General features: G+C 37.7%; 1 protein-coding gene across 2 annotated transcripts in view; it reads right to left on the bottom strand.

Annotated features, from left to right (window-relative positions):
- The window catches only part of LOC139960579 (DNA-dependent protein kinase catalytic subunit-like), a 96231-nt gene extending 71912 nt beyond the window's left edge, over positions 1 to 24319 (bottom strand). Inside the window, exons 1-28 of one of the 2 annotated variants that reach the window (XM_071959033.1) lie at positions 24281 to 24319; positions 23984 to 24230; positions 22683 to 22759; positions 21971 to 22138; positions 20878 to 20986; positions 20597 to 20709; positions 19308 to 19407; positions 18028 to 18179; positions 17313 to 17468; positions 16496 to 16591; positions 15325 to 15407; positions 14667 to 14751; positions 14051 to 14219; positions 13437 to 13486; positions 12420 to 12545; positions 12167 to 12310; positions 11936 to 12057; positions 10976 to 11138; positions 9840 to 10082; positions 8298 to 8457; positions 7435 to 7547; positions 6746 to 6938; positions 5915 to 5973; positions 4900 to 4983; positions 3783 to 3906; positions 2723 to 2874; positions 1453 to 1580; positions 633 to 727 (exon numbers count right to left, since the gene is read on the bottom strand). In XM_071959033.1, coding sequence (XP_071815134.1) covers positions 633 to 727; positions 1453 to 1580; positions 2723 to 2874; positions 3783 to 3906; positions 4900 to 4983; positions 5915 to 5973; positions 6746 to 6938; positions 7435 to 7547; positions 8298 to 8457; positions 9840 to 10082; positions 10976 to 11138; positions 11936 to 12057; positions 12167 to 12310; positions 12420 to 12545; positions 13437 to 13486; positions 14051 to 14219; positions 14667 to 14751; positions 15325 to 15407; positions 16496 to 16591; positions 17313 to 17468; positions 18028 to 18179; positions 19308 to 19407; positions 20597 to 20709; positions 20878 to 20986; positions 21971 to 22138; positions 22683 to 22759; positions 23984 to 24131 — 3412 coding nt within the window. In that variant the 5' untranslated portion in view covers positions 24132 to 24230; positions 24281 to 24319. The other variant, XM_071959032.1, reaches the window with a different exon arrangement.
- Between the last annotated feature and the right edge of the window lie 3500 nt (positions 24320 to 27819).

Here is a 27819-nt window from a genome sequence, read left to right as displayed (position 1 = left end):
TTTAACACACTGTAATGACCTATGTCAGTGAAAAAAATCCATATAAGGTTAGGATGCAATGAAGCTACACTGAATGTTAGGATAAACTTAAGCTAAACTAAACCAGGCTACAAACTTTCATCGTTGTCCAGTGATGTCAAAACAAACAACACCGTCAACTTTCCAATTTTTCTTCATGATTTCAGGCAACAAAAGCAAGCTTACAATGAAATTGCTTGGCTAATTACTTTGACTCCATGAAAATGTGTTGTTTGTGAAAGTTCATGGGGCAAAATGAATACTTTTCAGGCATTATAACAAATCTTGATAAAGCAGCAAAGGCTAATAATCAAAAAATTAAAATTATTGTTTTAAAATTGAAAAATAAAAAATAGAATTATGTTGAGACCTTCAGAGAGAAAGACCTCACTTTATGTCTTGCTCTGGAGACACTAACCAGAAGCTAAAAGCAAGTTTAAAAGCAAATAAACAAGCAACAAAATGTGTCTTCAGACCTTCTTTACCACACTCTGTCCTTGGTTTTCTCTCAGTATGGTTACATATTTCACTCAGATTTAGTGATAATTGTAAAGAGCATGTGACATAAAGGAATGTTTAGTTTATCAATAATAAAGATGATTATAAGTGCTTACCTAAGGACTTTGCATCGTGGTGAGCCATAGCCAAACTCTGAACAAATGTGGCTAAGATTTCAAATGTGAACTGCTCTACAAGGCTGTCCTCCTCCCTGTTTAGGGTAAGGAAGTAACAGTCAATGGTAATAGGTCATAAAATCACATCATTTGTGAATCAAAGTATATATACATTAAAAAATTTATGTGACTTTCAACATTCATTTTTATGATAAAGAGGAGATAAAAAGATCTCTTTATCATGACTGCATGTAAAAGTGTCACATGCTAACAATGATAACTGGAATCTCATTTTAAGTGAATAATTTATCGTTTTTATTTTCATAATTTTTATGTTGCATAGTTTTTAAGTTTGATAGTTATAATACTGAAAACACTATGTTTTTGGTGGCTTTGGTTTAAAACACTGCTTTATATCTTGTTTAGCAATTAAGCCATTAGAAAAGTAGCAATTAAGACATGCTTATGTAGCATTTTGCTACAATTAATCATTCCCTGATCGTTCAGGGATAAAGTGTTTGCAATTTTGCAATATTATCTACCAACCACGGCATATTCATCTAAAAATTCTAAAAATATGTTATCAAAAGCTGAGGCTACCCTAATTCTTCTCTGGGTACTAAGATGAAAATGAGAATTTGAGAGATCCTTTTCATAGTTAGTAACAATACAACAAAGTGAAACCCACAGATGGCGTCCAACTCATTGGTGTCCGTCTGTTTCACTAGCAATTCGGTAAGCCATTTCATCGACAGATCTAAACTATGTAATGCTCTTTACGATTTCTCAAGTTCAAATACTTCTAGTGCATAACTTTTACCTGAACACAGTATAGATGTTGTTAAAAGCTAATGCTGCCCCCAATCTCTTCAGAGCACTTGGATGTAGAGCCATGCTGTAGAGACGTTTCAGCAGTGATTTGGTGTTGATGGGGCTCTTCTCAAGTTGCTGAAAAAATAAATTTAGTTATAAATGAAAATCAAATCAAGCAAAAGTGTTTATTAATCAAAAGAAAACGATTCCCTCTCTCGGTTAGATTTCCGTGGGTCTGTAGAAAACTTTTGGAGACATGAAGTGACAGATTTGAAAAACAAAAGTTCCCTTTTCAACTATAGAAATAAGTACTGCTGGTTCTTAAATTAATATTTTATTTTCCCCCCATGATCAAACTGAATGCAAAATGTTCAGTTTATTTCATGCAATGAATTTGTTATTGTTACCATATGACTCAATTGGTTGCAAGCTAATAGTCGCACCAGTAGGTGTGGGGAGGGGGAAGTTAGCTCATAGAGTTCGTACAGAACAGCAAACTAGTGACTTGACTGAAACAACTAGAAGTGGAAACAAGTATCTAGTGGCTTGAGCGAAATACAACTTTGACTTGAGTGAAATATAACTATTGACTTGATTGAAGCAGGACAATGCACTAGTGACTAAACTAAAACTAGTGACTATGCACTAGAGACATTGCACTATTGACAATGCAATGGAGACAATGCACTAGAGATGCACTAGAGACAATGCACTAGAGACAATACACTAGTGACAATGGCTTAGTTACAATGCACTATTGACAATACACTAGTGACAATGCACTGGAGACAATGCGCTAGTTACAATGCACTAGAGACAATGCACTAGAGACAATGCACTAGAAACAATGCACTAGAGACAATGCACTAGAGACAATGCACTAGTGACAATAGCTTAGTCACAATGCACTAGAGACAATGCACTAGAGACAATGCACAAGAGACAATGCACTTGTGAAAATGCACTGGAGACAATGCGCTAGTTACAATGCACTAGAGACAATGCGTTATAGACAATGCACTAGTGACAATGCACTAGAAACAATGCACTAGAGACAATGCACAAGAGACAATGCACTAGAGACAATGCATTAGCGACAATGCACTATCGACAATGGCTTAATGACAATGGCTTAGTGACAATGCACTAGAGACAATGCACTAGAGGCAATGCACTAGTGACAATGCACTAGCGACCATGCACTAGTGACAATGCACCAGAGACACAAGTGAAATCTGATCTGATGGGAAGCACAATCAACTCTTTTTGCATCTTACTTTCTTTGGTGTCTGTTTGATAGACCACTTCAAAAATTCTTTGACACACTGCCCGCTGAAATCCCTCAGAGCTGTGTCTGTTGGATGGATGATCCCTTCTAGGATTGCATTCAGTAAAGTCATTGTTTCTTCACTTTCAAATTTTTTGTTACCTATGAAATGAAATAACATGATTGGTCATTATTTGCCACTGAAAATCTTACAGACTGACCTATAAATTATTGAAAATTTCAAAGGTCAACCACCAATGAAGTCAAAGGGAGGCTTATACAAATGGGTGCCATCCTTGTGAGGAAACATCAAATAACACAATAACCATTGTGTCTTATTTGCTTTTATATTATTGATAAATGATGAACCGAAAAATAAACGCAAGTAAAATTTTGATCGTTTTCAACACCTAGGTTACTTAAATTTGCTATAGGGAAGACTCATTGTATTCTGTTGCAAGGTCATTTTGTAATCCAAAAGGTATAAATTAAGCAAGCTTGCACATGTTAAGTTACCCTTTCAGCAACAAGCATCTTCAATATGTGGAGAAAAACTTCCATGTTCAGTAAACTTTGGCAGATATTTTGATGAGAACAAATCAAGCAATGAAAATATCACACTAAATTAAGAAAAGTGACTTATCTGCTCTTGTTGGGAAACCCAAATTATTGGCATTTTCAAAGTGATGGACAAAGAGGAATTGTTTCTCTATTGCAGCAATGACTTAACTGACAACTTTATTTTCAGTAAACACATCCTTTTTTACTTTCTATGACCATGCTTCACAATTTTCTTATTTGGTGATCCTCATGTTGTGATTTCCATAGCTTAGTCACAACCCACACATTTCAGAAAGAAAGATTTTTCACTGATCAATATATTTTTGTTTCCATGACCTGGGTTCACGGCCCACCGTAAAAGCATGGTGACTTATTTTTTGGTTGTGATCCATAGTTTGGTAAACGGGACTCTCATATAGCCATAAGCAATCATCTACAAGCTGAACTATTCCCTCACCACTGTACATGCTGCATAGAATGACCATAACAAGCAAAAATGAAGTTCTCACCTGTGAACCAATGGATCAACTGAAAGACTAACGGTTGAAAGAGTTGCCTAGCAACCTGCTCGGGGTCGCAGGCGAGATGTAAGAGTGCTTGAAAGATGTGTTTGTAGAGATTCACCATGGAGACCTACAGGGAGAGGATGATCAGTATGTTACAGTAAATAATGTCAAACACCAATCATATCACTTTCTATCCTATTTCAATAATCAAGTGTGATCCCCCTCTCTATTAAAAGGTAAAGATATATGCCAGGGGATCTCCATAGGGTCAAATCCAATCTGCAGATGCTTTTAATCTTGCCAGTGAGAAAAATCCCCCCCTTCCCTCCCCCCCAATCTTACACTATAATCAGGTATGCTAATCCTTATAAGGCTCGAGCACCCTACTGGCCTACTCTGCATATTACTGAATCTAGGAATAGTGAGATTATGGTTCCTTCCAGCTGTTTGCTCCTTCCAATGGTCTTTCTACGGCCCTCGTAGAGAATAAACTCCTGATATAAGTAAATGACAGACTTACAGTAAGTATTCATTTGGATGAGAATCTCTATTAAGTACATCATTAAATGAATACAATCTAGATTACAACGTAGCAACTGTTGCTATGTTGTAATCACTTACAGTCATGTACATGTCAATTAAGAAAACATACTCATCTAAAAATAGTATCCCACACTTGCCATGATGACTAGAATTTTTGTGTCTTTTCGTCTCAAATCATCCAATAGGCTATAAAGAACATTTTGAATTTCGCATACAATCAATTTGTCCATTGACAGAGATGTACCATAGGCACAGTGATGTTCGTAACATTGGAGGCATTTTACAGTTATTACGTGTATATGCCTCCTAATAACTTTACTTACTTTCCCCTTCCGAAACCACTTGTACAAAGTAAATGGAACAAATTCTGATGTATGTACGACTTAACAATTACATCTTTAATACCCTGAATGATCCACAAACACTGTTGCCTTCATGTATGCCTGTAAAAAGCATATTATAAAAAATTAACGGTGCACAATTTTCTTACTTTAAATGCTATATACGTTAAGACTTATTGATTGCATTTTCCTTACAGAACATAAGATTTTGTAATAATGTCAAAAATCAATCTTACCTGGCTACCTTGTTGATCAGGTTGTTGGGTTCCTTTCCCAAGCATAAACAGGACTAATGTGTGAAGAAGCTCACAAGCTGCAACCTATTTGGGGGGGGGAGGAAAATTGTGACAAAATTAGCAACATTTGTTAGTATATTCCCTACAAAATATTCTTCATATCATTAATTTATGTTGATGTAGACTTTTCTAGCATCAACAACTGAACTGAAATTTAAGACATGCAACCCTATAATCAAGTGTTCACTCTAATAAACTGTGCAAGACATCCATCAAGGAATATCCCAAATGATATGGTTTTGCAAATGTTGAAACAAGACACCGAAAATGTCAACAAAATATCAAATTATACTTCACAAGAACAGCAGCAAACAACAATCACCACAGTAACAAGACAAGGTTAAATAATACCATCAGACATAAATTTGGCCTTAAGTCTCTTAAAGGAGCTGTTACGGAAAAATGTCTCCTAACACCAGAGAAGCTGGCTGGGGAAGCCACTGACATGATAATCAAAATGGAGGACACCTTCAAGGACTTGAAATGATGACACGATGACACAGGCTGCTAACCATGAATCATGTTTCAAAGATTGTGGGAATCCCCTGCGTGTTTACATACTTCACGATGAAAATACGTCTCAATGTACACCATAAGATAGAACAATGCAGTTTCTGAAAGATCATATTAACCGAGATGAAATTGCCCTTGCACTAATAATTTATTTTTAATTTTTAGGAAGGCATATTTTTTATGTTTTCATATTCTCTAAAAGTATGTGGTTTGCTATTAACTCATACTCCTTTTCTATAATTACATCCTATTAATGATTCACAAATAACAATGATTTTAGACTGCCTACCCCAACATTACCCAGAATCCATCCCTGTAAGATAGCTAAGACAGCACTCTTTCTACCGCTGGTAACTGTAGGTGATGCATAATATCATTTCAAAAGTTTCTCTATATCGAGACAAATCTGTCACTTATTCTCCAATTAAGTATAAAACAATACCTTGGTAGGTCTGTCTCCGGAAGACAAAGCTAGCTCTACGACTCTCGGGAGAAAAGGATCTACAGAGGAATCAGAAAACAAAGACAAAATACTCAAAAAATTCAAAAACCTTTAAAAGGTACGACTCTCTTGCACATTTCACCAGCACAGAAGCAAAAATTCCTCTCAAAAGCTCTTAATTGGTTAACGGACAGAAATGAAAAATAGTTTTCACTAATAATTAGAATAACCATACCATCATACTAAACAAATATATAGTTAAAGCTAAACTAACCATTATATATCTATAACCATAACATAAAACCATTATGTATTTCAAGTTATACTAACCATTTAGCATTTATAACCATTGCATATTACCATTAAATGTAACCATTTATATTTATCATAACCATTATATCTTTCTAACCATTACATACAACCATTACTATAACCATATATATTTACAATTATACTGACCATTATATAGAACCATTGTAAAAACCGTTATATATAGATATTATATAGAACCATATACTTATAGCTATACTAAAGATTATTGTAACCATGACACTATCAACTATCATTCTGTTAATTCCATATATCATCAATTATAACTTTTAGACTAACCATCTAACTATAAACTAGCAGGGACAGATAGTACTTTCATCCATTAAGTCAACTGTTATGCTACTCTTATAGTAACTATAGTAACTACAAACTATACCCTTGCCACCACAAAGATAATATTATTCTATGGTCTCTGATTAGCACCCCTTCTTTACAACTGCTAGACCAAAGTTAGGCCACGACGGTTTACAATTTTACTTATCAGTAGTACACAAACCTCACCGAGAAATATGGTTGGTTTCATGTCCATAAAAGGCACAGCAAATGACAATTTCTTCTGAGTATCCCAGGCAACGGCCATCTCTGCAAGTTCCTCTGAACTGGACTCTAAAAGACTGATGTTGGTTTTGCCCCCTAAAGAACCCAGTAGTTGTAGAATCTTGTGTTGTATGTCTCTGAGAGGAGATGTTGTTGCCTGATAATGCAGGAAAAAAAGGATTGAAATCATCCAGTGCTCTGGGGAAGTTGGAGGGCTCAGAAAACTATTCTTGGTGTGGAGTAGGTGGTTTTCAATGCAATAACCATGTATTTCTAATAGGATTTAAATTATTTGCCCTGTCCCCCTCGTTCAGGCCTCTGCCTCTTCCCTTCAGCCCCATCGGATTGGAGGCTCAGCAAATGGTCTTGTCTGCCAATGCAATACTTTACTGTTCTGTTGGAGCACACGTACATGCAATCCCCTGTGGCTATATTCTCTTGGGAAGACAAAAACTGGAACAGAAATGCATAATGGACTTCTTCTCGATGATAAAAGCCTCCCTTACATAGTTTTCTTTATTCAATTGTCAATCCATTGTCGTTGACACTGTTTTTGCTGGGCCCAAACTGGGCCAGAACCTCTTAATACCACTACAAACTGTTTTAAGAGTGAAACATGTAAAAAATGGTTAGCTCTGTGACTAATATCTTACCCCAACTTTCCCTGCACCACCAGAGGTCTTAAGCAGTTTAACAGGAATTCTTCTTCTACCGGCACCAGATCCAAGGGTTCCCTTCATTTCAACAAACTGGTTTGGAGCAGCATCTGGACAAATCAAACAAACAAAAAGAAACATTTGTAAGGCCGAAACACAAGCCTGGACAATTTCAAAATTTATGTTACTGAGTCAAACTACCTGGAATCCAAGCATGGTAACTATCACAACCAATTATGACTGAACAAACACTAATAAGATACTTTGTTGCAATAATGTCACATAATTATGTTCAAACAGCTTGATAAGGTATGTTACTGTTAGCCTAGAAGCATCCCTATTTTGTGGCAGATGTAATTTAGCCCTGCTTAATTTGGATATAGAGTTGGGGCTAGAGCCAATATTGCCACTGCCCATTTAAACTCATGGTATTCAAAGTGAAAGAAAAAAAGAAATTGATGATATTTGATGCCAAAAAAGTGGCAAAAATCTTGGATATAAATTACTTGCAAAATATAATGCAATTTTAAAACCAAACACTCTTAATCATATCAACAAAAAAATCTCAAAATATGGGATACTTCCTCCTTCCCATAGACCCTTTAGATGAGGCCACAACATCCACTGCTGCAGGGTCACCTAGAATGAAAGCGAAAATTGGGGTCACCAAGCCCACCCTCCCCCCCCCCAAAAAAAAAGGAAATGTTAGAAACACCAGAGGCTGAGACCATCTACCAGCATATTATGTCCATTACCAACTGCAGTACAACCAGTGAATCGATAGTACAAAGAAAAAGGTTTGTTGTTCAATAAATGGGAAAAAAACACTGATTTTAGGCACAAAAAGACCTGAACTTTACCTTCAGAGGATCTAGCCCTCAAGTACCCATCCAACAGAGGGAGCACTTTCTTGAGAGGTTTCGTGAGGGTATCTATCGGGAGATTGTTGGTCCACATCTGGAGAGAAGATATCCCTGCTTCGGCTAAAGGTAAGTAACTCAACCCTAGCTTAAATGTTGCCTGTTATACAAAGCAGAATGAAGAGTCGGGTTCGAGGCTACGTTAATCAAAGAAACTAATAGATAAGAAAGGGATTTTTAACAATATCAGAGATACAATAAAAAATAGGTTGGATTTTTCCAGTTGTTTGGTGTGATGCTAATGACAAGCTGACTTTTATCACAACGCCCTGTGTCAAAACTTGGAATTCTGAGACATGATCAAGAGAGATCGTTGTAGTCCAGTGGTTAAGGTAGTGGACTTGTGATCTAAGGATTGCAGGTTCGAGTCCTGGCCAGATCATTATGTGTGTCCTTGGGCAAGGCACTTTATCTCCATTGCCTCTCTTCACCCAGGTGTATAAATGGGGACCTGTGTATTAAACTGTCAGTTGGGCGCTGTTAAGCTGCTGCCATGTGGAGTGATTGTCTCTATGTTTGACAGGTTATCGATGACCAGGGTAATATTGTGATTGTAAGGCGCATAGAAATGCATTTGCATATTGTTGCGCTCTATAAATGAATATATTATTATTAATATGATCTGATAGATGATCTGAGAGATGATCCTGGATTGTTCATAATACTGGATTGTTCATAATTGTTGTTCATTGTACATCGTTCGTTGTTGTTTATTGTTCATTGTCACAATTGTTGTTCACTGTTAGTACTCGATTGTTCATACTGATGGTTCCAAAAATAATTGTACTAGTAATACAACCAGCATTTTACGAGACTTGTTTAATAAATTGCTCAGACAAACATTGAAAGTAATTCTTTACTCGGAGTCATCTTTACACAATCAATGAGAATGTAAAGTAATACAAATACAGACTGGTCAACAAACAATTAGCTAAAATATTTCGTCCCAAATGAAGACGGAGAGTAATTCCCTAAAAGAAGACAACATAAGGATCAAATCGGGTTATGCTTTCTATGTAACATATCCCAGGGATATGACCCCCTCCCCCCCTTACTCCTTCAATGCTGGATTAGCAAATTCCTCCAAATGTCAGATAAGTTAATCGTAAAAACATGAATCAACATCTAACCTCACCCAGTTGGGACAATTTTCATAAAATGTACTTTCATGCCACACTTCAAAGCACACTTACTGAAAGTTTTAGGCAGTTATTAATATCAAGTTTTTATCAGATAAAGGTTAAGAACTGTTCATACTATCAGTAGGAGTCCTTTTGAAGCATGGTACCAGAGTAAAGTCTATATAGAGCAGTATTAGCAGTGGGAAATTGTCCCATCTGACTGCACACCTTTTAAAACAAGTACTTTAATACACAATCACATTCTTGTAATGTCTCCCTTCTCCAAGTCCTCAATTTATCCCATCCCCCTAATCCCATCCTTCCGTTTTCTCCAATAGAAACTCCTAATAGCAATACCAACCTGTAAAGCGGGTACTAGATTATTGACCTCCTGTTGAACAATTTCCAAGGGTAAAGCAAGGATCATGAATAAACATGAAGCTAAGAGATCGTCTTTGTACTGAGTCAGACGGACGGTGACTTCCTTGGCGAATTTGGCAAACAGGGTAAAACAGGCCTGGCGGTCTCCCCCCGATTCTTCCCACGGCTCATGAGGATCAACTTCCATGGTTCCCCGAGAATCATCGAGATCTGCTTTCACAGGCTGCACAGAGACATAATAGTACACATACTTTGTCAATCACTCCTTCAGGATAAGCATAAAAATATGGTATTTTAATCAAACTTCCAGAGATTGGATGGCATCTTTCAGTTTTTGTCTATATCTGCCAAGCTTTACAAATGACAATACAAAGTTCCCTCGACCTTGGAAAACCTGCATCTTTATTTTGGCGTCATTCCATCCTTGTCTTAATGTCAGTGTTTATCACAAACAAAGCTGAACAGTTATGTAGGTGATATACAAAATACTACAACATGTTAGTAATCTTTATAGCCATTTTTTTTATATGAAACCATTATTTAAAGGCATTGAAGACTCGCCCCAAACCATGTGCGGCCATCTGAAAAAGTTAACTTTCTGTTGCTTGCAAGTGACGTTTTGTTCGTGTCGCTACAAAATGCAAACAGTTATGAAACGTGATACCTTGTTATCTTTAGCTGGACCTGAGATGTCCATCGCTGTATCATTTATACACTGGGCTGTGGGTATATTGACCGCAGCTGTATGTACTCACTGTACACTAGTGTCTAATTACCAACGGTAGCAAGCTGTGTGTGTATTTTCTGGGATCGATGGTGGTGTCTAACACTTCTGTTACACCTTATTCGAAACTAGGTCAGAATACCGGCATTAGACGTTTCTTTTTGCGCAAGTCTTCACACCCTTTAAATAGTCTCAGAAAGAAAGTACCTCACAATGTCAAGAGTGTCAGATAAAGTACTTATAAATCTGCAGCTTCAAGATCACAAATTAACATAGAAATGAACAATAGAGATTAGTTGTGAAATTTGTTCTATGGTTTGCAGCTAACAGAACAAGAACAAAAGGTGTTGCTTTTGGGAGAGGGAGACAAACAAACCAAAAGTTGAACCTACCTGCTTGAAATAGCCAGTCTTCTGGCAAATCACCATGCATGCAGTCAGCAGTTTGTAGAGCCCACTGACCAATGGGAAACGAGTCGACAGCAGGATAAGCTGGTGACCAAACTGATAAACCCATGGCTTGAAGTACTCCATCTGTTGCCTTGGCAACAGGTCCCTACATTAGTAAAATTGAAATATGAGTAGATGTCAAATTTAGTAGATTTCATAAGGCTATTAAAGAAAGGATGCTATTTATTACATTTAAAAAACCTGTTGTGTGTGTGCGTGTGGTATTTTTTTGCACATAGTAATGAATTTATTTCACTGTGTGTGGAAGAAAAGATTAGCCAAACATATGTTAATGTAATGCAGAGACTCATGCCCAATTAGCCACATATTTGCTTGCAACTATCCACAGTAACTGGTTTTGTTCGAGAAGGATATATTTGTTCAAGGAAATGTATTTTCCATTTCGATCTACTCAATGTTCAATTGTTGCCTAACTGTGATAGCAAGGTGAGACTCAATGGAAAATTGTCTGTTATACTCGCTTTAACTATAACTGAGACATTTTCTTATGATACAGCTTGTAGTACCTAAACAACTCCCCCACCCCTACCCCCTCCCCGGCCAACAAATTGTGGGCATTATATTCGTACTCCAACTAGCTGGTATAAATAGTTCAGTATGTTATTATTCAGAAAACAGAAGCTATCAAGGTAAGGATATGATTAAACCAATCAGTTCTTTTTTCCAATTCAGCATCTCCTTAAATGCACCACATTGAAAATACCTCCACAAAAGACACTCACTAACAGACACAAAAGAAGATCTCCACATTCAGTGAAACAATGTGCAAACCAGTCTGAAATTAAGTAAATTCCATTTTATTGACACAAAATTGCTAGAAACAGAATAACAGCGGTATCCATACAAAGAGTAGTTTGAATGTCAACAACACTGGAAGCTTACCTGCAAAAGTCAACGAGATTGATGAAAATCTGGAAATCACGCGGCTTTGCAGCTTGTAAGCCGAGGACAGGGTCAGACGAAGACAACAGGGAAGTATTGGTGTCTGCGTTACTGACTTCCCCCTAACAGACAAAAGAAAATCATAAATTCAAATTTCAATTTCCAGCAATTTTATTCAGCAATCAATTTCAGCTACCTGAATATCCCTTCCAAGCATCATATAATTCCTACCTGTATTTCTCCTTCTGCTTGAGACTTGGTAGCACTGAGATCCAGCTTGGTCAGTATCTTCATCATTGATGTCATCATCTCATTATAGAGGGTGGCATGGATCTTCTTTCTCTCCACATAGGTCATCCCCATTGCATCTATCTCCTATAAGAGGAAGATATGAAAGTACTCATGCGTAGTAACAACCCATATTTCAACCCTTTCAATATCTCTAGACCCTCCCTTGACCTTCAAAAGTCTGTCGATATCTTACCTTCAGGTATTGACTGTCTAGCAGGCTGGCCCACAAATCTAGATAACTCTTGTAGGTGGTCTTCCTGTTCGCAACCTCTAAGTCATCTTCCTCGCCTCCTGTTCCCTGATTGTCCTTTATGCCAGCCTGTCGGGAGATCAAATGTTGTCTGTTACTCACAGGCCAGTAACTACATTTTCACAAGGAAAGATGGATGTTTTTTTTTTAAATTTATTTATTTTTTCTTTCCTTTTTTATATTAATATTTAAGCTGTGTCAAGTTTATTCTTCATATTCATATTTTAAGGGTTTTGTCATTTTGTTGTCATTGTAAAGCGCTCTTGAACATAAATAATAATATTAATAAAAGCTAGAGTGAACAATAGCCCATGAAGATTGACATAAGTCAAGAGCTCATATAGGCTGTGAGGCACTATAAGAGAAATCCACATGGGCCAATCAGTGGTTCACAGCAGCTTAGGTACTACTGACGGGTGGGGGATCGCTGGCCCCCTCACCCCAGAAGCACACCTAAGCAGTGCGGTGGGAGGTGTGCACTATACATGACCTAAACTGAAAGCATCCGGAGATTCAGAACTGTTCCAGGCTGTGTCACTTGAAAACAACATCAGTATACAGAGCAACCTGATGTCCAGTTATACAGGGACACAAAATGGTTTCTCTATAGATGGATTGGCCATCTTCCAAGCGATTTGAGTTAAATTGTCTCAATATCTTTTTCTGCTTTCAAACTTCTACCAGATTTTATTCCAAGTCAAATAGAAATGATTACAGAAATTTCTTATACATGCAGATTTCTCTAGCACAGACTATTTGAATGGAGAGGGAACATTAAAATAAGCTCAGATGAGTTTGGAAACATCAGCCTTCCCTTACAACAGTTAAACAATACAGAAACAGAATAAAGACAAACAACATGATCATAACACATTTATATGATATAAGTGCACATGAAAGCCACACATGCTGACATGAGAGTACGTCAGAGCACTGTGACCACTGTTAGGATCTACATACCCCTTCTAGCAGCACTGGGTGTGAGCAGGTCTCTGCTAGTGCATGAAAAACTGAGAACGAAAAGGCAAATATTAAAATTATATAATTATAAAATTATATAAAATTATATTAAAATTGAAATTATAAATTATTCCATGCATATTAAATGCAAACATATTACTATTTTATTTTAAGGGGTGGGGTGAGGAGGGGGAGTGGGGAATATGGGAGGATTATGTTAAAAGACATTTCCTTTCCATCGAAAGATAAACTCAATGAAAGTGAATTGATGTTTGTAGTTGTAAGTTCTTGGAATATATCTGTTCTTCAAACTGAAACGTGTTAAATTGGGTTCACACATGCAATATGGAAAATGTTTTTCTGGACTGCTTAAATACTTTTGTTTGGGAAATACAAATAGACAAAAGAACATACATTTCACTGTTAAATACTTCTAAAGTCACTTATTTTATCTGGACCTTCAACATACTCTTTGGAAACACACTGTAACAGGGCGACATACATTTCAATGCTACATGAAACCTAAAAGAAATTGCACATGATGGACTTGTTTCATACAAGTTAAAAATTAAAAAAACTCCTAAATTCCAATTTTCGAGAGTAAAAAAACTCACCAACTTTTGAGAGAAATTGTTGCAGACAAGTTCCCTTGGGGTGCAGGACTAGGAAGATCCTAAAAAGAGCCCTGTGACTGAGAAATCTGTACCTGACAGGAATGCTTGGATAACTTCTGAAAGCAACAATCGTCAGACCCTCCAAGGAATTAAGAAATGATTCAGGTACCTAGGATTTGAGAGGGGAAAAAAATGATGCAATAATGGCTGTTCACAATGCAAATGAGAACACTGCAATTTCATTTACAAAGATACATTGTCAAAAAAAGAAAAAAAAACAGAATGGAAGCATCACAATATACGTTTGTTAGTGTTCCACAAAGTGTATATGACAATCGTTGAAGATGATTACTATGGTTAAACATGGTAGTTACTGTGTTGGACCATGGTTGAAGATGAGTTCAATGGTTAAACATGGTACTTACTGTATTTGACCATGGTTGAAGATACGTACAATGGTTAAACATGGTAGTTACCGTATTTTACATGGACAGTAAAGCTGTCAAAAATTTGTGCAGTTGGATGATACAAGGACGGTCATGGAGATTGTACAAGGAAACACCAAACAAATGCAACTTCTTGAAACCAGGAAAATATAATAAATCACAAATCTTACCTCTCCTAATTCTGAGATGATGTTAGCAAGTGCCTCCAGAAAATGAGGCAACTGCATGAATCTGTCTTCATCAATATTGGAGTCCCTGGAAGAGGAATAATGTTTCAGTTTTACTTTAAAGTGATCCTCTCATGGGTGACTTTAAGTCTGTTGCTTAGTTATTTGCATTGACACAAGTAGATTCCACAGCGAGATTTGGCAGATGGGTGGGGGAGCACTATGCTAACCCTTTGATCTCTTCTGTCTCAAAATCAAATTGGTCATGGTGGCAAAAACTGAGATGTGCTGTGATAGCCCTCAGATGGAAATTTCCTTCAAAGTTTAGAGTAGGAAAATCAAGTTCAATTCAGTTGAAGTTGCTACCAAGTGTGTATGCAATGATGGCATCATTTTAATATGAAGAACACCTTTCTTTTATTCGAATAGTTAAAAAATTTGTAGAGAATGTTATATTACATATTATAAATATTTTTTTCAGTCATCAAAACTTCAAGACATGGGTTTATTTCCTGGTTGTTTTCACAAAACCAAGAAGGACTTGTTTAGATGACAGGTAACCAAATTAGCATGGTTACTTAAAGAGTGAAAGAATTTCAAAGTTTCTACGGATAAGGGCAGAAACTCAGAGGACAAAAAAGATTCCAAATTTTCTACTCACTGAAGGAAGAGCTGTTCACTTCTCTGAATCATCTCACTGAACATAAACTTCACATCATTCTCTCCACAAAATGCTTTGCATGGCTGTAGAGAAAAAGAAAGAAACTTATTAAATGTTGTCACTACTTGTTCTTCCTCTTCCAATGTTATCATTCTAATAAACTTTTCAAAAGTACTTTTCTGGAGATTCTGACCCTCCAAATGATTTAATTAGGTGAGGGATAATGCTCTACAAGTGGTTGTAGACTGCTTGTTGAATGAAGGTTGAACATGAATGACTATTGACTTTCATGCATATTTGGGTTCAGCAGAGAAGGCCTTTAAATATTTTCATTGACACACAAGAACGTTCCCCATAAAACTTTACAACACAAACTAAGAATCAGACAAATTACAAACTTACTAATACAAAAAATTTTCCCATAAAACTTTACCAAACAAAATTAGATTCAGACCAAAAATTGTAGGCCCAAAAGTAAAGCTAACAGGATTATCTTTGACTTAACGTAGTTTCAAACTAAATAAGGTAAGCTTTTGTACGTACTGAAGGAAATGTTTGACTGTATTACAAACTTACAAAAATACAGCTGAAAGCATTATCCGTTGAATTTTTGTGTATAGTTTAAATTTAAAATAGGTAGCTTTTGTACACACTCAGGGATGTGCCCAGGATTTCCTGAGTGCCGGGTAAACTGATCGACGTCCTGGAAGAGGGGTCTATTTTTCGATTTTTGAAGGTGCTCAGATGCCAAATGCTGGCACTTCTGCAGCTTTTTAAGCACATACACAAGTACTAGTTTTGCTAACAATTTACATTTTTTAATTTTTAATTTCTTTTAGTGAAATATATTACGAACCTGGTAAAAGTTATTAGTTTGTTTCAAAGAGATTTTACAAGGGACCGATTGAAAGCTGTATGTAATGTTTCTCGCATGCGTTACTGATGCATTATTAGTCTGTATGATTTTGGCATAGACTAGGCACAATTTATCTTGAATATATTGTTAGGAATGACGGGATTTTAGATGAAAATAGTGCTGGGCGGGATTCACGATTTTTAAGACAGTGCTGGGCGGTAATTTTTAGTGCTGGGCGGGGCCGCCCAGTGCCGCCCAGGGTGGGCACATCCCTGCACACTGAAGGAAATGTCTGATTGGAAATTACAAACGTACTGAGGCAAAGAATCCATAGCCTCTGATAGCTGTCGCCCAAGACTTCAAACCGCTGTCGGTGTTGTCTATTGAACTACGGAACTGTCTGATGAAAAACTGTGAAATTGTAAAAAAAGATGACAAGTTTTAATAATTCCAAATCCAGTGGCAGATTGTTTGCATCTTACGCTAAAAGTCAAACATTAAAAAGTAATGTTAAAACAATGACAGGAAGTCACAAAAATAATTTTAATATGATGAACCATCATTTTGGTAATGCTCCAGTTGCAGATATGTTGTGGCCTTATAAAGGGGTCCACAGGGAGTAGAACCCCCTCCCCCCCTCCTCCATCTCTTTTTTCTTAATATATAATTAAGATTGCTTGGTTGCAATATGGTGTTATAGTTTGCAACTTTTGAAGTAGTTTATGCTTATCATTAATCTTCACTTTCTTTGCACATTCTTCTTCCGAATTTTTTTGTCAACCATCCACAAATTTTGGCAACCCTAAACTGGATAACTAGATGGCACCTCACATAGAGAAACAATCATTATGTATGTATATACATATACATACGGACTACCAGTTTACATAGCTTGTTCTCTCCCCAAATCTTAATAATTTTGGGAAACTTCCCTAAAATTTCAAGTAGCAATTTGTCACAGTTTTTGCTGATGTGATATTGAAAATATTTTACTTGAATAAAAGAACTTATGTTCTTTCAATAATAATATCTTTTAATGGTTCACTAGATAGATGAAACATTACAGGGGGAAAATGTGGAAGAGAATGCATGATCACAGAAGTATTGTTTCAATGCTTGAGGATCAACTAACCTGAAAAACTGTTTTATCTGTGTTGGTTTTTTGAGCTGCGTTGGTCACGAGTTGTTCTGCGATGAGTTTCAGGAAAGTTTCCAAAGCAGACAAACCAGCAGATTTCATATCCTTGTTATGATGTTCACTCCATTGCAAAAATTTCTCGTACATGGTCTTTGCAGAAAAATAAAATAAGATTCCAATTTTACGTCACTATGTAAAGATGTATTAAATATGCCAGAACGTTAGCAGCATCGCAAACTAGCTAAAACAACTGGCAAGTACATGCCTTGAAATAAACAAAGCTATTAGAATTGTCTGGGGCAACCTCTTAGCTCATTGAGATGCTCAGAAGTTGTATATAGAGTAGATCAAGAGAGTTTTTGTTTATAAACAAGTCAGCAGACACAGGCAGTCATGGCTTTGTGCATCTTCATAATGGAATGCATAAAATGGATTTAAGGGGAGAGATATGGGATATTAACTTAGCCATATTGTGACATTAATACGCAAGCTACTCTACAGCCCATAGTGCTCAAAACATGAAAACCCAACGAGGACAACCACCCCTGATAGAACATACAAATAACTTTTCCTGAATCGTGAATCAGAAGAACAGTGTAGTCCAATGAGCTACATTTGCTTTAGGATAATAGCATAGAGTACAAGGTCTTGCCATTTTATGGTAACGCTGCAAGAAGAGAAGGCAGAACAAGACAGACTATTGACTCACCTCATAATCCCTGTACAAGAGTAACCCAAACTGGGGGGCATGTCTTCCAAACAATCGCAGACCTGCTTCGGGAACAGCATACCTCGACAGTTGAGTTGACGGATTGATGGACGAGCTGGCAAATTTGTAGATATCAGAGGTGTGTTTCCCATCTTAACAGAAGACGAACAGACAGAGTGGTAAGGAACATGTTTAAGTACAACTGCATGTCATTTACTTGTGTTGAGAAGCGTTTCATAATGTTCAATAACATGTCAGGATGCAAACATTTGTTAATAAACCAGAGTTAAATTAAGACCATTCGGACCCAAAGGCTCTACATGCCCCCCCCCCCCACCCCATCTCCCCTTTTATTCAAGTTTGCAGGCACAATCCAAACATAAAGTTGCTAGGTCTTACCTGGATGTGCTCATAGGGCCTATAGACCTAGGGGGGCGTCCTTGAACATGGGGGACACTCTAAGCAATTGCTACATCTACCTATTACATAATCCAGCAATGCTTGAAAACTCTCTTGGCTTAACAAAACCGAGAGCTACTCCCTTAGCAGAATTAATCAAGAAACACAAGCATGCACTGCACAGAAGATTGAAAAGCACATTTTAAGTCACCCATCTGCAACATACTGTAATGCAAATTTATTACAGTGCATTGCATTGAGTTATTTACCATGCATGAAATAGAAAAACCCTAGAAATATTCCATTTTCTTTTTTAGGGCAAGTTGGAAATGGTTAAGGAATTCCAAAGAGGGTTGATCTTTTGATTTAATTATGCTGATTAATGGGCATTAGCCAATTGTCTAGCTAGGGACACCTCCCACTAGATTTATAAGCCAATAGCAGGTTGAGGGGTGTCCTTAGTCAATGATAAGATGGGTGTTGCTAGCTCCTGGTGAGAAGTGAGGTTGTCACATGTTCATCAGTTCAGCTTTGCCTTTACAACGGTGAGGAGCATTTTTATGCTATCATGTAGTAACTTGAGTTATTTCAAGGCATGCCTCAGTTACAATTTTTATGATTTATATTCCTTTGCCCACAGAAATACTTTTCATTTATTTATTGGACTCAATTTCTTTACATTTTCTAGGAGAAATTTAGAAAGAGAACTATACATTTTATTTTATTATCAACTGAAAATCATTTTTAAGTGTTAGCTGTATTCATGGTGAACTGACCAACCCTTAGATGGTCTCACTAGGCCCATCAAACCAAAACAACAGAGGCAGAAATCACCACACTTTAACAACCCCCAAAGTAAACTTGAGAATTTATTACAATACCTTCCTCTACTGACTGTGTGAAGTTGACCAACACGTGGGACAGCCCTATCAAACAGCCAGCAATTGTGGTCATCTCAGGCGTCTTGTTCTTTGATGTCATCTGTAGGTTTAATCCAGTAGTCAGTCAGACAATCCATTTGTAGAATGATTTGAGTGGACATAGGCAAAAGTTATTTTGGGGAATAATGTTGGGGGGAGGGAGAAGGGGGCTTGGTTGGAAATGGGTAAATAAATTTGACAGAAAAAAATTGGTCATACATATGAAATATTTGCCCCTTGTTAAGTTTGTGCCAAGAAATTTTAGTGAAATTTGTTCTACATATCTCACCTTATGTACCAGAGTGTAGTATATGCTCCCACTTTCAATGAAAGAAGTATTTTTGTAACTTTTGCAAACAAGGAATTATTTCCCACTAAAAGCTTGCATTTTCCTTTTCAATCCAGTGCTGTAGGTGTCAATATCTATAACTGATCAATCAATGTATTAATACAGTTAAAGGAAGCAAAATGTCCTGCTCAATGCATAGCAACAAACTCCACAAATGTTTGTTAACTTTGATCCCAGAATGTTGTCAGTACATGAAAATACTAGTATCAATTAATTCCCTGCACTGGTTTTGATAACTTTTCAATTCATTTTGCATCTATATTCAGTCTTTCATTTCAAAATAATTATGACAGGGTACATTGTAATATATGCACAAGCACAAATATAGTTTATCAATGCAGCACCCTACACGGGATCAACTGAGATCGGAATGTAAATAAAAGCAAGATTTGCAAATCTGCCATCTTGCTATATGTTATTCCTTCCCTTGGTGTCCCAACATATTAAATGCACACAGCAATTGGCAAGTTAACAATATACAAGCTAATTTACATGCGAATATAATGCAAGTTCAAAAGAGTATCTGGGCAACGAACTATTTAGAAGTGATTGTAATTATGAAGTAATCGCTAATTAACAATAGTTTGGAAGAAATATGTCAGAGAATGAATACGTTTGGTAGTTTGTAATCTTAGTTTGAGTAATACTGGGTAGGTCTGAGAGAGTATTTCCAGAAAGTGAGCGATATAAATTGGTTCTGGTAAGCTTCTTTGCCCATTCTGTGGAACACTCTGGTCAGTTTACTACCATTATGGCAAGAAATTTTCTCAGTATCTCTCATTCTCATCAAATGTGAAATTAGAGAACATGTGAAAGATAGCGTACACTACCGACTTTGTACACACTCAATACAAATTAAATCAACTACTCCACCTTCCAAATGCAAGTAACAGAGCTTTACCTGTTGTCTGAGCATACTGACGTAGATTCCGGTCAGCTTCTCACCGTACGGTAACATTTCTTCAGGATACACCTCTGAAATTACACCCAGTAGCTGACAGAGGCCGGATTTGACTAAAAGGAAAGATGGGGAAAATAACTGTTTAACAAAACTGCTAATTCTTCTGCAAAATCTGCTAGTAAAAAAAACAACTCTTATGGTGAATACAAAGTCCAATTAAAATCATAACTTCATTCCCAATATTTCGAGACACAAATAACAACTTCTGTCTTGATATTTACCTCCTTGTGGAGCTCTGGTTGACTTCATCAACTCCTCAACAAACTTCTTGATGATTGACGAGACATTCAAATTGACTTTACTTTCATGACTGGAGGCAAGTTGTAGAACCTTTCAAGGAAAGAAAAAAGAAACATGACAGAAGAGTAACAATAATAGAATCAGAATATATCAGGCATATTGGGAAACTAACCACGACAAAGCACATAATGTCAGGCGCATAGCCAAGGGGGGGGGGCGAAGGGGGCAGCCGCCCCCCCTGAGCAAATTTTTTATATATTTTTTTTAATGTTTTATGATATCGCTAGTATTTTCAAAAGAGAAAATGCTAAGATGCAACTTACAAGGCCTGGGAAGTGCCATTTCCAGCGATCTGGGAGGCATTTTCTTGTACGCTTCGCGCCAACCATGGTGGCGCTACGCTTAGATAGTTTGTAATGCCGAATCTACAGTTTTGCCCCTCCCTTGGCAAATTCCTGGCTATGCGCCTGCATAATGTATACCTTATATGTGTACAACATCAGACTTGCAACTATGTTGCCCTGCTGAAAGATCATTGTGCATTCTATGCAAACAACATCCCACAATTTCCACCATGATACGTAGCCAGCTGTCATTTATCTTGCAGACAATGGTAAATCACTCTTTACATGTTCTCAATTATGGTGACAAGTGACTGGTAAGTGTCATTTAAACCAATAACACAGAATCTATGTATCAATTCCAAGCAAGCTTGAGATAACAACTTCAGCACTACAGCCAATTAAGGAGTGTTTGTTCAGTGGTTAACGCCGGTGCCTTTCAATCATAAGGTCCCCAGTTCGAGTCACTTCAAGATTAATGTATGTCGTCCAGTTACAGAGTTGTTGATAATTGACAATTCATAATCATGGATGTTAAATATGAATATAAGTGACTGACTTCGGTCAGCTTGCGGCTTTGATAAGCCAATGAGGCTTCTTCGCGAGTTCCTGCTTGCAGGAGGATCTAAAATACATACTTCTAAACTGATGTTTCATTATAAAGGAAACTCTTAGTATTCTAATCATGTGATTACCAGTTGCTCAAGTATTCATTGTTATATGATTTAAGTACCTGTGTTAGAACCTCAAGAGCAGAGGCTTTGACTTTAGAAGATTTGTCTCTTAGATAGAGGGCAGTACAGGTGTCCTTGATGTCCACCGCATGTTCTACGAGATGTGCGTGTCTCTTCTTCAAGAAACCCCCAATGAGTCTCAGAGCTTCCTCTTTGCATCCTGTGAACTATACAAGAAAGATTTCAGTGATTATATCTACTGACCTGGTCAAAATATTCAAGTGAGCAGAGAAAAGTGACTCCCCCCCATCCATCCATCCCACAGATACACTTTAAAGGAAAAAATCATTGCACACCTTAAATGGGACAAAGCAAAAATTAAAAATTAAATGAAGTTCATGAAGAGCTTCTCTTGCAAAACTGCTATAACACAATAAATCGATTTTAACACAAATTAATATTAAAACCATATTTCCTTTCTAAAAATTTCAAGATGGCCTGTCACTTGTCTGGACAGCTTTTACAATTATCTTCAGCTTTATAAATGTTTCTCCTGTACTGCTTTCCACGACTAAAATATGCCCAACATGATATTTGATGTCCTTGATTGTGATCATAAAATAGTAAGTGGTAAATTATTAATTGTAAACTTTAGGTAATTCTCCAGTAAGAAGACCTTCCTTTCATGTAAACAAGACATTAGAACATCTATTACGTAGATCTTTTTACATCCATGTCCTCAGAAAGAAACAAGTTTATTTAGCTTTGTACCTCTTCTTTCGCTGCTATGCTCTTGAGCAGGCTAAGTAGACCCCTCTCCTTGTGGAAAACCTCTGAGGTGGCAAAAGCTGCAAGGAGAGGTAATAGTTATAAGATATGATACGAATGACTTCAATATCTGTTAAAGACCCCACAAACTGTCACGGCTGACATTAAATGAACCTTTATAATATATCTATAGCCAGGAATAAAACCACATAATTTTACTTAACAGTAACATATCAACAAGATCCTAATGCCTGAAGCATTTGGTGCCCTTTGCTTTCTCCTGGTTCATCCTCTACCAAACCCTTTAATACACCCCTCCCCACATGCACAATGAACCCCTGGGCAGGCTTCCCTTACATTGTGTTTTTACAATCCAGCATCAAACATATCGTGAAACAAACACAATGACAAGGCAATGATCATGGAAACAAACCTTGATATTTATATTTGTAAGTACCCTCCCCTCTACTTCCTCTGGCCACCCCCCCCCCCATCTCCCTTTCATCTTCACGTCAAACCACATTTGTATGTTTTTTCTTTCCCAACCCTGAGCTTCTGGCCTATATTTTAATACACATACTGTGTAACATATGTTGGGAGCACAAAACACACATATTGCCTCAGTCATTGTAAAATATATCTAAGAAAAGTCTTGACACTGTCGGGGTCGAAGCTTCGTTAAGCTAACCCAAGAGTGCAAACTTTGAGCTGGGATTTTAGCATTTATTAACCTTTCTTACATAAAAAATGCCACATCATGAGCATTTCCTATCATAAGTGTTATCAGAAATATGTTTCAGCGCTAATAGATTCAAAGAGCGATGATTTTCTTTTCTCGTTTCGTATTTTTGGAGATGTTATCCCACCGATCTCAAACTTCATCCTCAATGTTTGTTGACAAGATAATCATGCACTGCCAGGCCAGTTTTAATAGTAGGCCTATAGCCTATAGGGAAGTAAATGTCTATGCTCCTTACATTAATAATAAACATTTGTTCCGGCTTATTTGACAGGCACTACTTTGGTGAATCTTGTAACTAAACATTGACAGGTTACACCAATGACTATGTGTAGATTTTGTTTGAATTTGTCTTTTATCTAGGCCTGCTGGGCAAACGTTGGGAGCACCTGTTGTTGGCAGCCCAAGTGTGTAAAGTTAAGCTTAGCCTAGCTTCAGGCTGCATTACTGCAAGTAGGCTAGTGTAAGTAAGAACTGTGCAATCTAAGGCAACCTGATCAGTAAGCTTGTGCATGTCTTTGCACAACATTGTATAACATTAGGATAGAATGCTTTAGAGATTCACCTTGCTCAGTGTCTGAGAGGGGTCTCAAAAGTACATGACCGAGGTCAACTATGACATTCTTTGCCTCTTCTGCAGCTTGAGTGTCTCTGGACGATTTCAGCAATTCGTAAAGATCACTTAGTTTTGCGGAAATCTGAGGCACAGCCATGTCAAGATCGAGACAGTGCGATCTTTATCATTCACACAACATTTCGGCAGACGATACCCTGTAGAAAATACTCAAGCTCATTTATTTCACAGCTTTGCTAGTTTTACTTGTTGTGGTGTTAGTTGTAGTGTTGCAGTATTTCAGTAACCTGCCTGAACTTGTTGCACGCCGCGCATATTACAACGTTTAGTTTGAGCAATATGATTCGCGCGAGAGCCCGGTCACAAACGTCATCATATCAGGTGATCAAAAATTGTATCCTCTATTTTTATGATGCCTATAGATATCATGATATAGTGAATTCATAGAGCATAATATAAGAACGTTCTTATAGTATGCTCTCTCAATGAGTGTAGTGCAACAACATCTGCTAGAAATGTTTTATTGAGAAAATGATAGAGCATATAAAAAGCTGCAGCTTTTTACCACTTTTTACTATTCGCGGTTATTGACTTTTTTATTGCGCTCTCAAATACCTATTGACATTTGTCACAATTTGTTGGTGTAATTTTCTGACAAAATGGCGATGACACCTATTTATTCTTCATTTATCTGCAAATTAGCAAAGCCCGGAAAGGGTCATTTCCGGCGATGTAGGGAGTATCTTTAATTAAAAAATTTCTGTACGCTCCGCGCCAACCTGTGGTGGCGCTCCGCTTATAGATAGTGCAGAGCCGTATATTTAGATATACGGCTCTGAGATAGTGTCGAAAGCGCCCTGTACAGATCATTCTTGCCCCCCTGACCAATACCCCTAGCTCCGACACTGCATAGGGTAGGAGCCGTGGGGGAGGCACTGGGGGAACGTGCCCCACCACTTTTTTACAAGGTAGCAAATGTGCCCTACTGGCAAATAAAATGTGCCCCTTTGATGAAGAACTGTCGTTTGGATATCTTAAGCCTTAATAGTTAAGTTTAATATTTTATTTTAATTATTTATTTTTGGTCTGTACATGCTATTTTTAAAATGGCATCCCATATCTTTCTGTAGCACGATTTACAATAAAAAATCTCAATAAATAATATTGATAGCACATATAATACTATGATATACCTGTGTGTATCGGTTTACTGATAGCATAACGAGTGGTGGTTGTGGAATGAGAAAGTGCCCCTCTGATGTTGTACCCCCCCCCATTTTTTGAAGCTTCCTACCCCCCATATCTCAACAGCTTTCCTCTCATCAATCTTTCCTTCCATCTAACCTAATTTGGTTGCCCTTTACATGTCTTCATCTGCTCCTCAAGTTTCTGCTCCGCCCGACCCCTGTGTATCCCAGATTCAACCTTCTTCGCAGCCCCTCCCCTTGGCTACGCGCCTGGTTGGAAATAACACTTCCCAGGCCATGTAAGCTGCTGTAAAGTTTTCTCAACATCCTTTATTTTTAGATCCCATTTCTTGATATGGTCATCAGGTGCGTATCCAGGGGGGGGCGTTGGGTGCGCGCGCCCCCGGGTAAGAAAAAGAGGAGAGAAAAAAAAGAGAAGAAAAAAGAGGGGAAGAAATGAAAAAGAGGGGAAAAAAGAGGAGGAGGAGAGGAAGGAAGGGAAAAGAAAAATAAGAAGGAGAGAAAAAGGAGAAAAGGAGGGAGTAGAAGATAAACGCCAAGACACCGGGAAGAGAGAGAGGAACAGTGACATCATTACAGCGCTGAACCCTATTATATTCACATGGCCGGGTAGCCAGTGACGGATCGAGGATTTCGGAAGGGGCGTGCGCCTCACCCTACCCCTTACACCGACAACTCCATTTTTGACGTTTCCATTTTTCCTCTCTCACTAATATATCCATATATATATATACTATACATGGTCTATCATAACGCGTGTGTGTGTATGGACGCCTTAAACAATTGTGCTATGAAACCAACTGTGGCTGGTCTCGAACTCGACCGAGTCGTCGGGGAACATGACGCATTTCGGGAATGGGGCGACCGCCGCCCCCCCCCCGAGCATATTTTTTTTATGATATCGCTAGTAAATTCGAAATAGAAAATGCTTAGATGCAATTTACAAGGCATGGGAAGTGTCATTTCCAGCGGTCTGAGAGGCATTTTCGGCCAAAATTTTCTTGTACTCTTCGCGCCAACCCGTGGTGGCGCTACGCTTAGATAGTTTGCCTACAGGCTTCGCCCCTCCCTTGGCAAATTATTCTCTACGCGCCTGTTCGAATTTGTAAAGCAAACAGCAGATATCACATCATATCAGTGAGCATGAAAATGGCGTTCCAGGATGAACAGCCTCAAAACTGTCTATGTGTGTAGTCAAAGGCGAAGGAGCCCAATTTGATTTGGGGAGCTGTAACGACTTGCCCGAAAATATTACCAACATTTTCGCGCGCTCCGCGCGCGTTCAACATGTTAATGTCAATATCATATAAGCAAGCATCGCTTATTACATCGCATGCTATCATGTACCGTACGGTCACTGAAAGTTGCGCAGTATACCGCGGGATGCTCATATAAACAACGAATTGTCCTATGTAGATGGAGAAAAAGCATGGTCCAATTATGCCAAAACTCTCTTTTACATTAGTAATGGTGAATTAGTCGGCCAAGTTTAGAACTTTATTTTAATTACCAAGGAGATAATTTTTAAACTATTCATTTCCTTTAGCTACATCATTGCAATGTATTTTTCTTTCAGTATAGGTGCCCGAAAAATTCTCAGCATATTGCCCGAATTTTCAGAAAGAAATATTTCGTTAGGCCCCCCCCCCCCCGCCTCCTTCACCTATGTGTGTAGTGTTCGGTTTCGGAAATATCTGCTATTTTTTTCATTTCCTTCAACGAAGTTTTATAATAGCCGTTATAGGAGGTTTCAATATTTCTACACCAATAAATTAACTGTGTCTGAATTTTCGAAAATTTCCTGACCAACTTTCTTCATCATACTTCCCTCTACTCGTGCAATTTTGACCGGTTTGTTAGGGGTTCAAGGAGGTTTTTCTATATTGGTTGTCCATAGATGAAATTTTTTGCAACATTATGGGTACGTTTTGAAGTGAGAAATGTGAATTTTGAAATTCTGAACAAAAAATGGGCTTAAAACCTTCAAAAGTGGGGCTGTCGGGTATTGTGGGCCGCGACGTAGAATCACCTACAAAAAGCAATGATCCACAGGAGATGCGATGAGGTCGAATATGATGTGTGACTGGTGACAATCTTCAAAAAGGTTATGGATGGGGAAAAAAACTATTGGGAAATACTTGGTTCTCAGGCAAAAGTATACATCTGGTTGGTCATTTTCAAACCCGAAAAGTTTCATTTCCGGTGATCTGGGGGGTATCAAAACCAGAAATTTTCTTGTACGCTGCGCGCCAACCGATGGTGGCGCTCCGCTTAGAAAGTAATTCGCGCCCCCCGGGTTATAAAATCCTGGATACGCCCCTGGTCATCAAATAGTTTATTGATATAGAAAAAAAAACAGTCTGGTAAGTTACTTTGAAATACTATAACATATCTTTTGAGAGTTTGACACCGGCATTGACATTTTTCGACAAATCTGCAAATTGCGCGTGGAAAATAAGGAAAGATTGACTGGGCTTTCAGGCAAATAACATACTGAAATGACTGAACTATATGTAAAACTGACATCAAAGATTGCGTCTGAAATATTATTAGGGTGATAGACTCATAGGCGTAGGAGGCGGGGGGGGGGGCATGCAGCCCCCAACCAAATATCTTTTT

Source organism: Apostichopus japonicus, chromosome 19 (genome assembly GCF_037975245.1).
Source record: "Apostichopus japonicus isolate 1M-3 chromosome 19, ASM3797524v1, whole genome shotgun sequence".
In the NCBI taxonomy this organism is placed as follows: domain Eukaryota; kingdom Metazoa; phylum Echinodermata; class Holothuroidea; order Aspidochirotida; family Stichopodidae; genus Apostichopus; species Apostichopus japonicus.
Note: the sequence above shows the minus strand (reverse complement) of the source record. Positions and strands in the feature narration are given on the sequence as shown.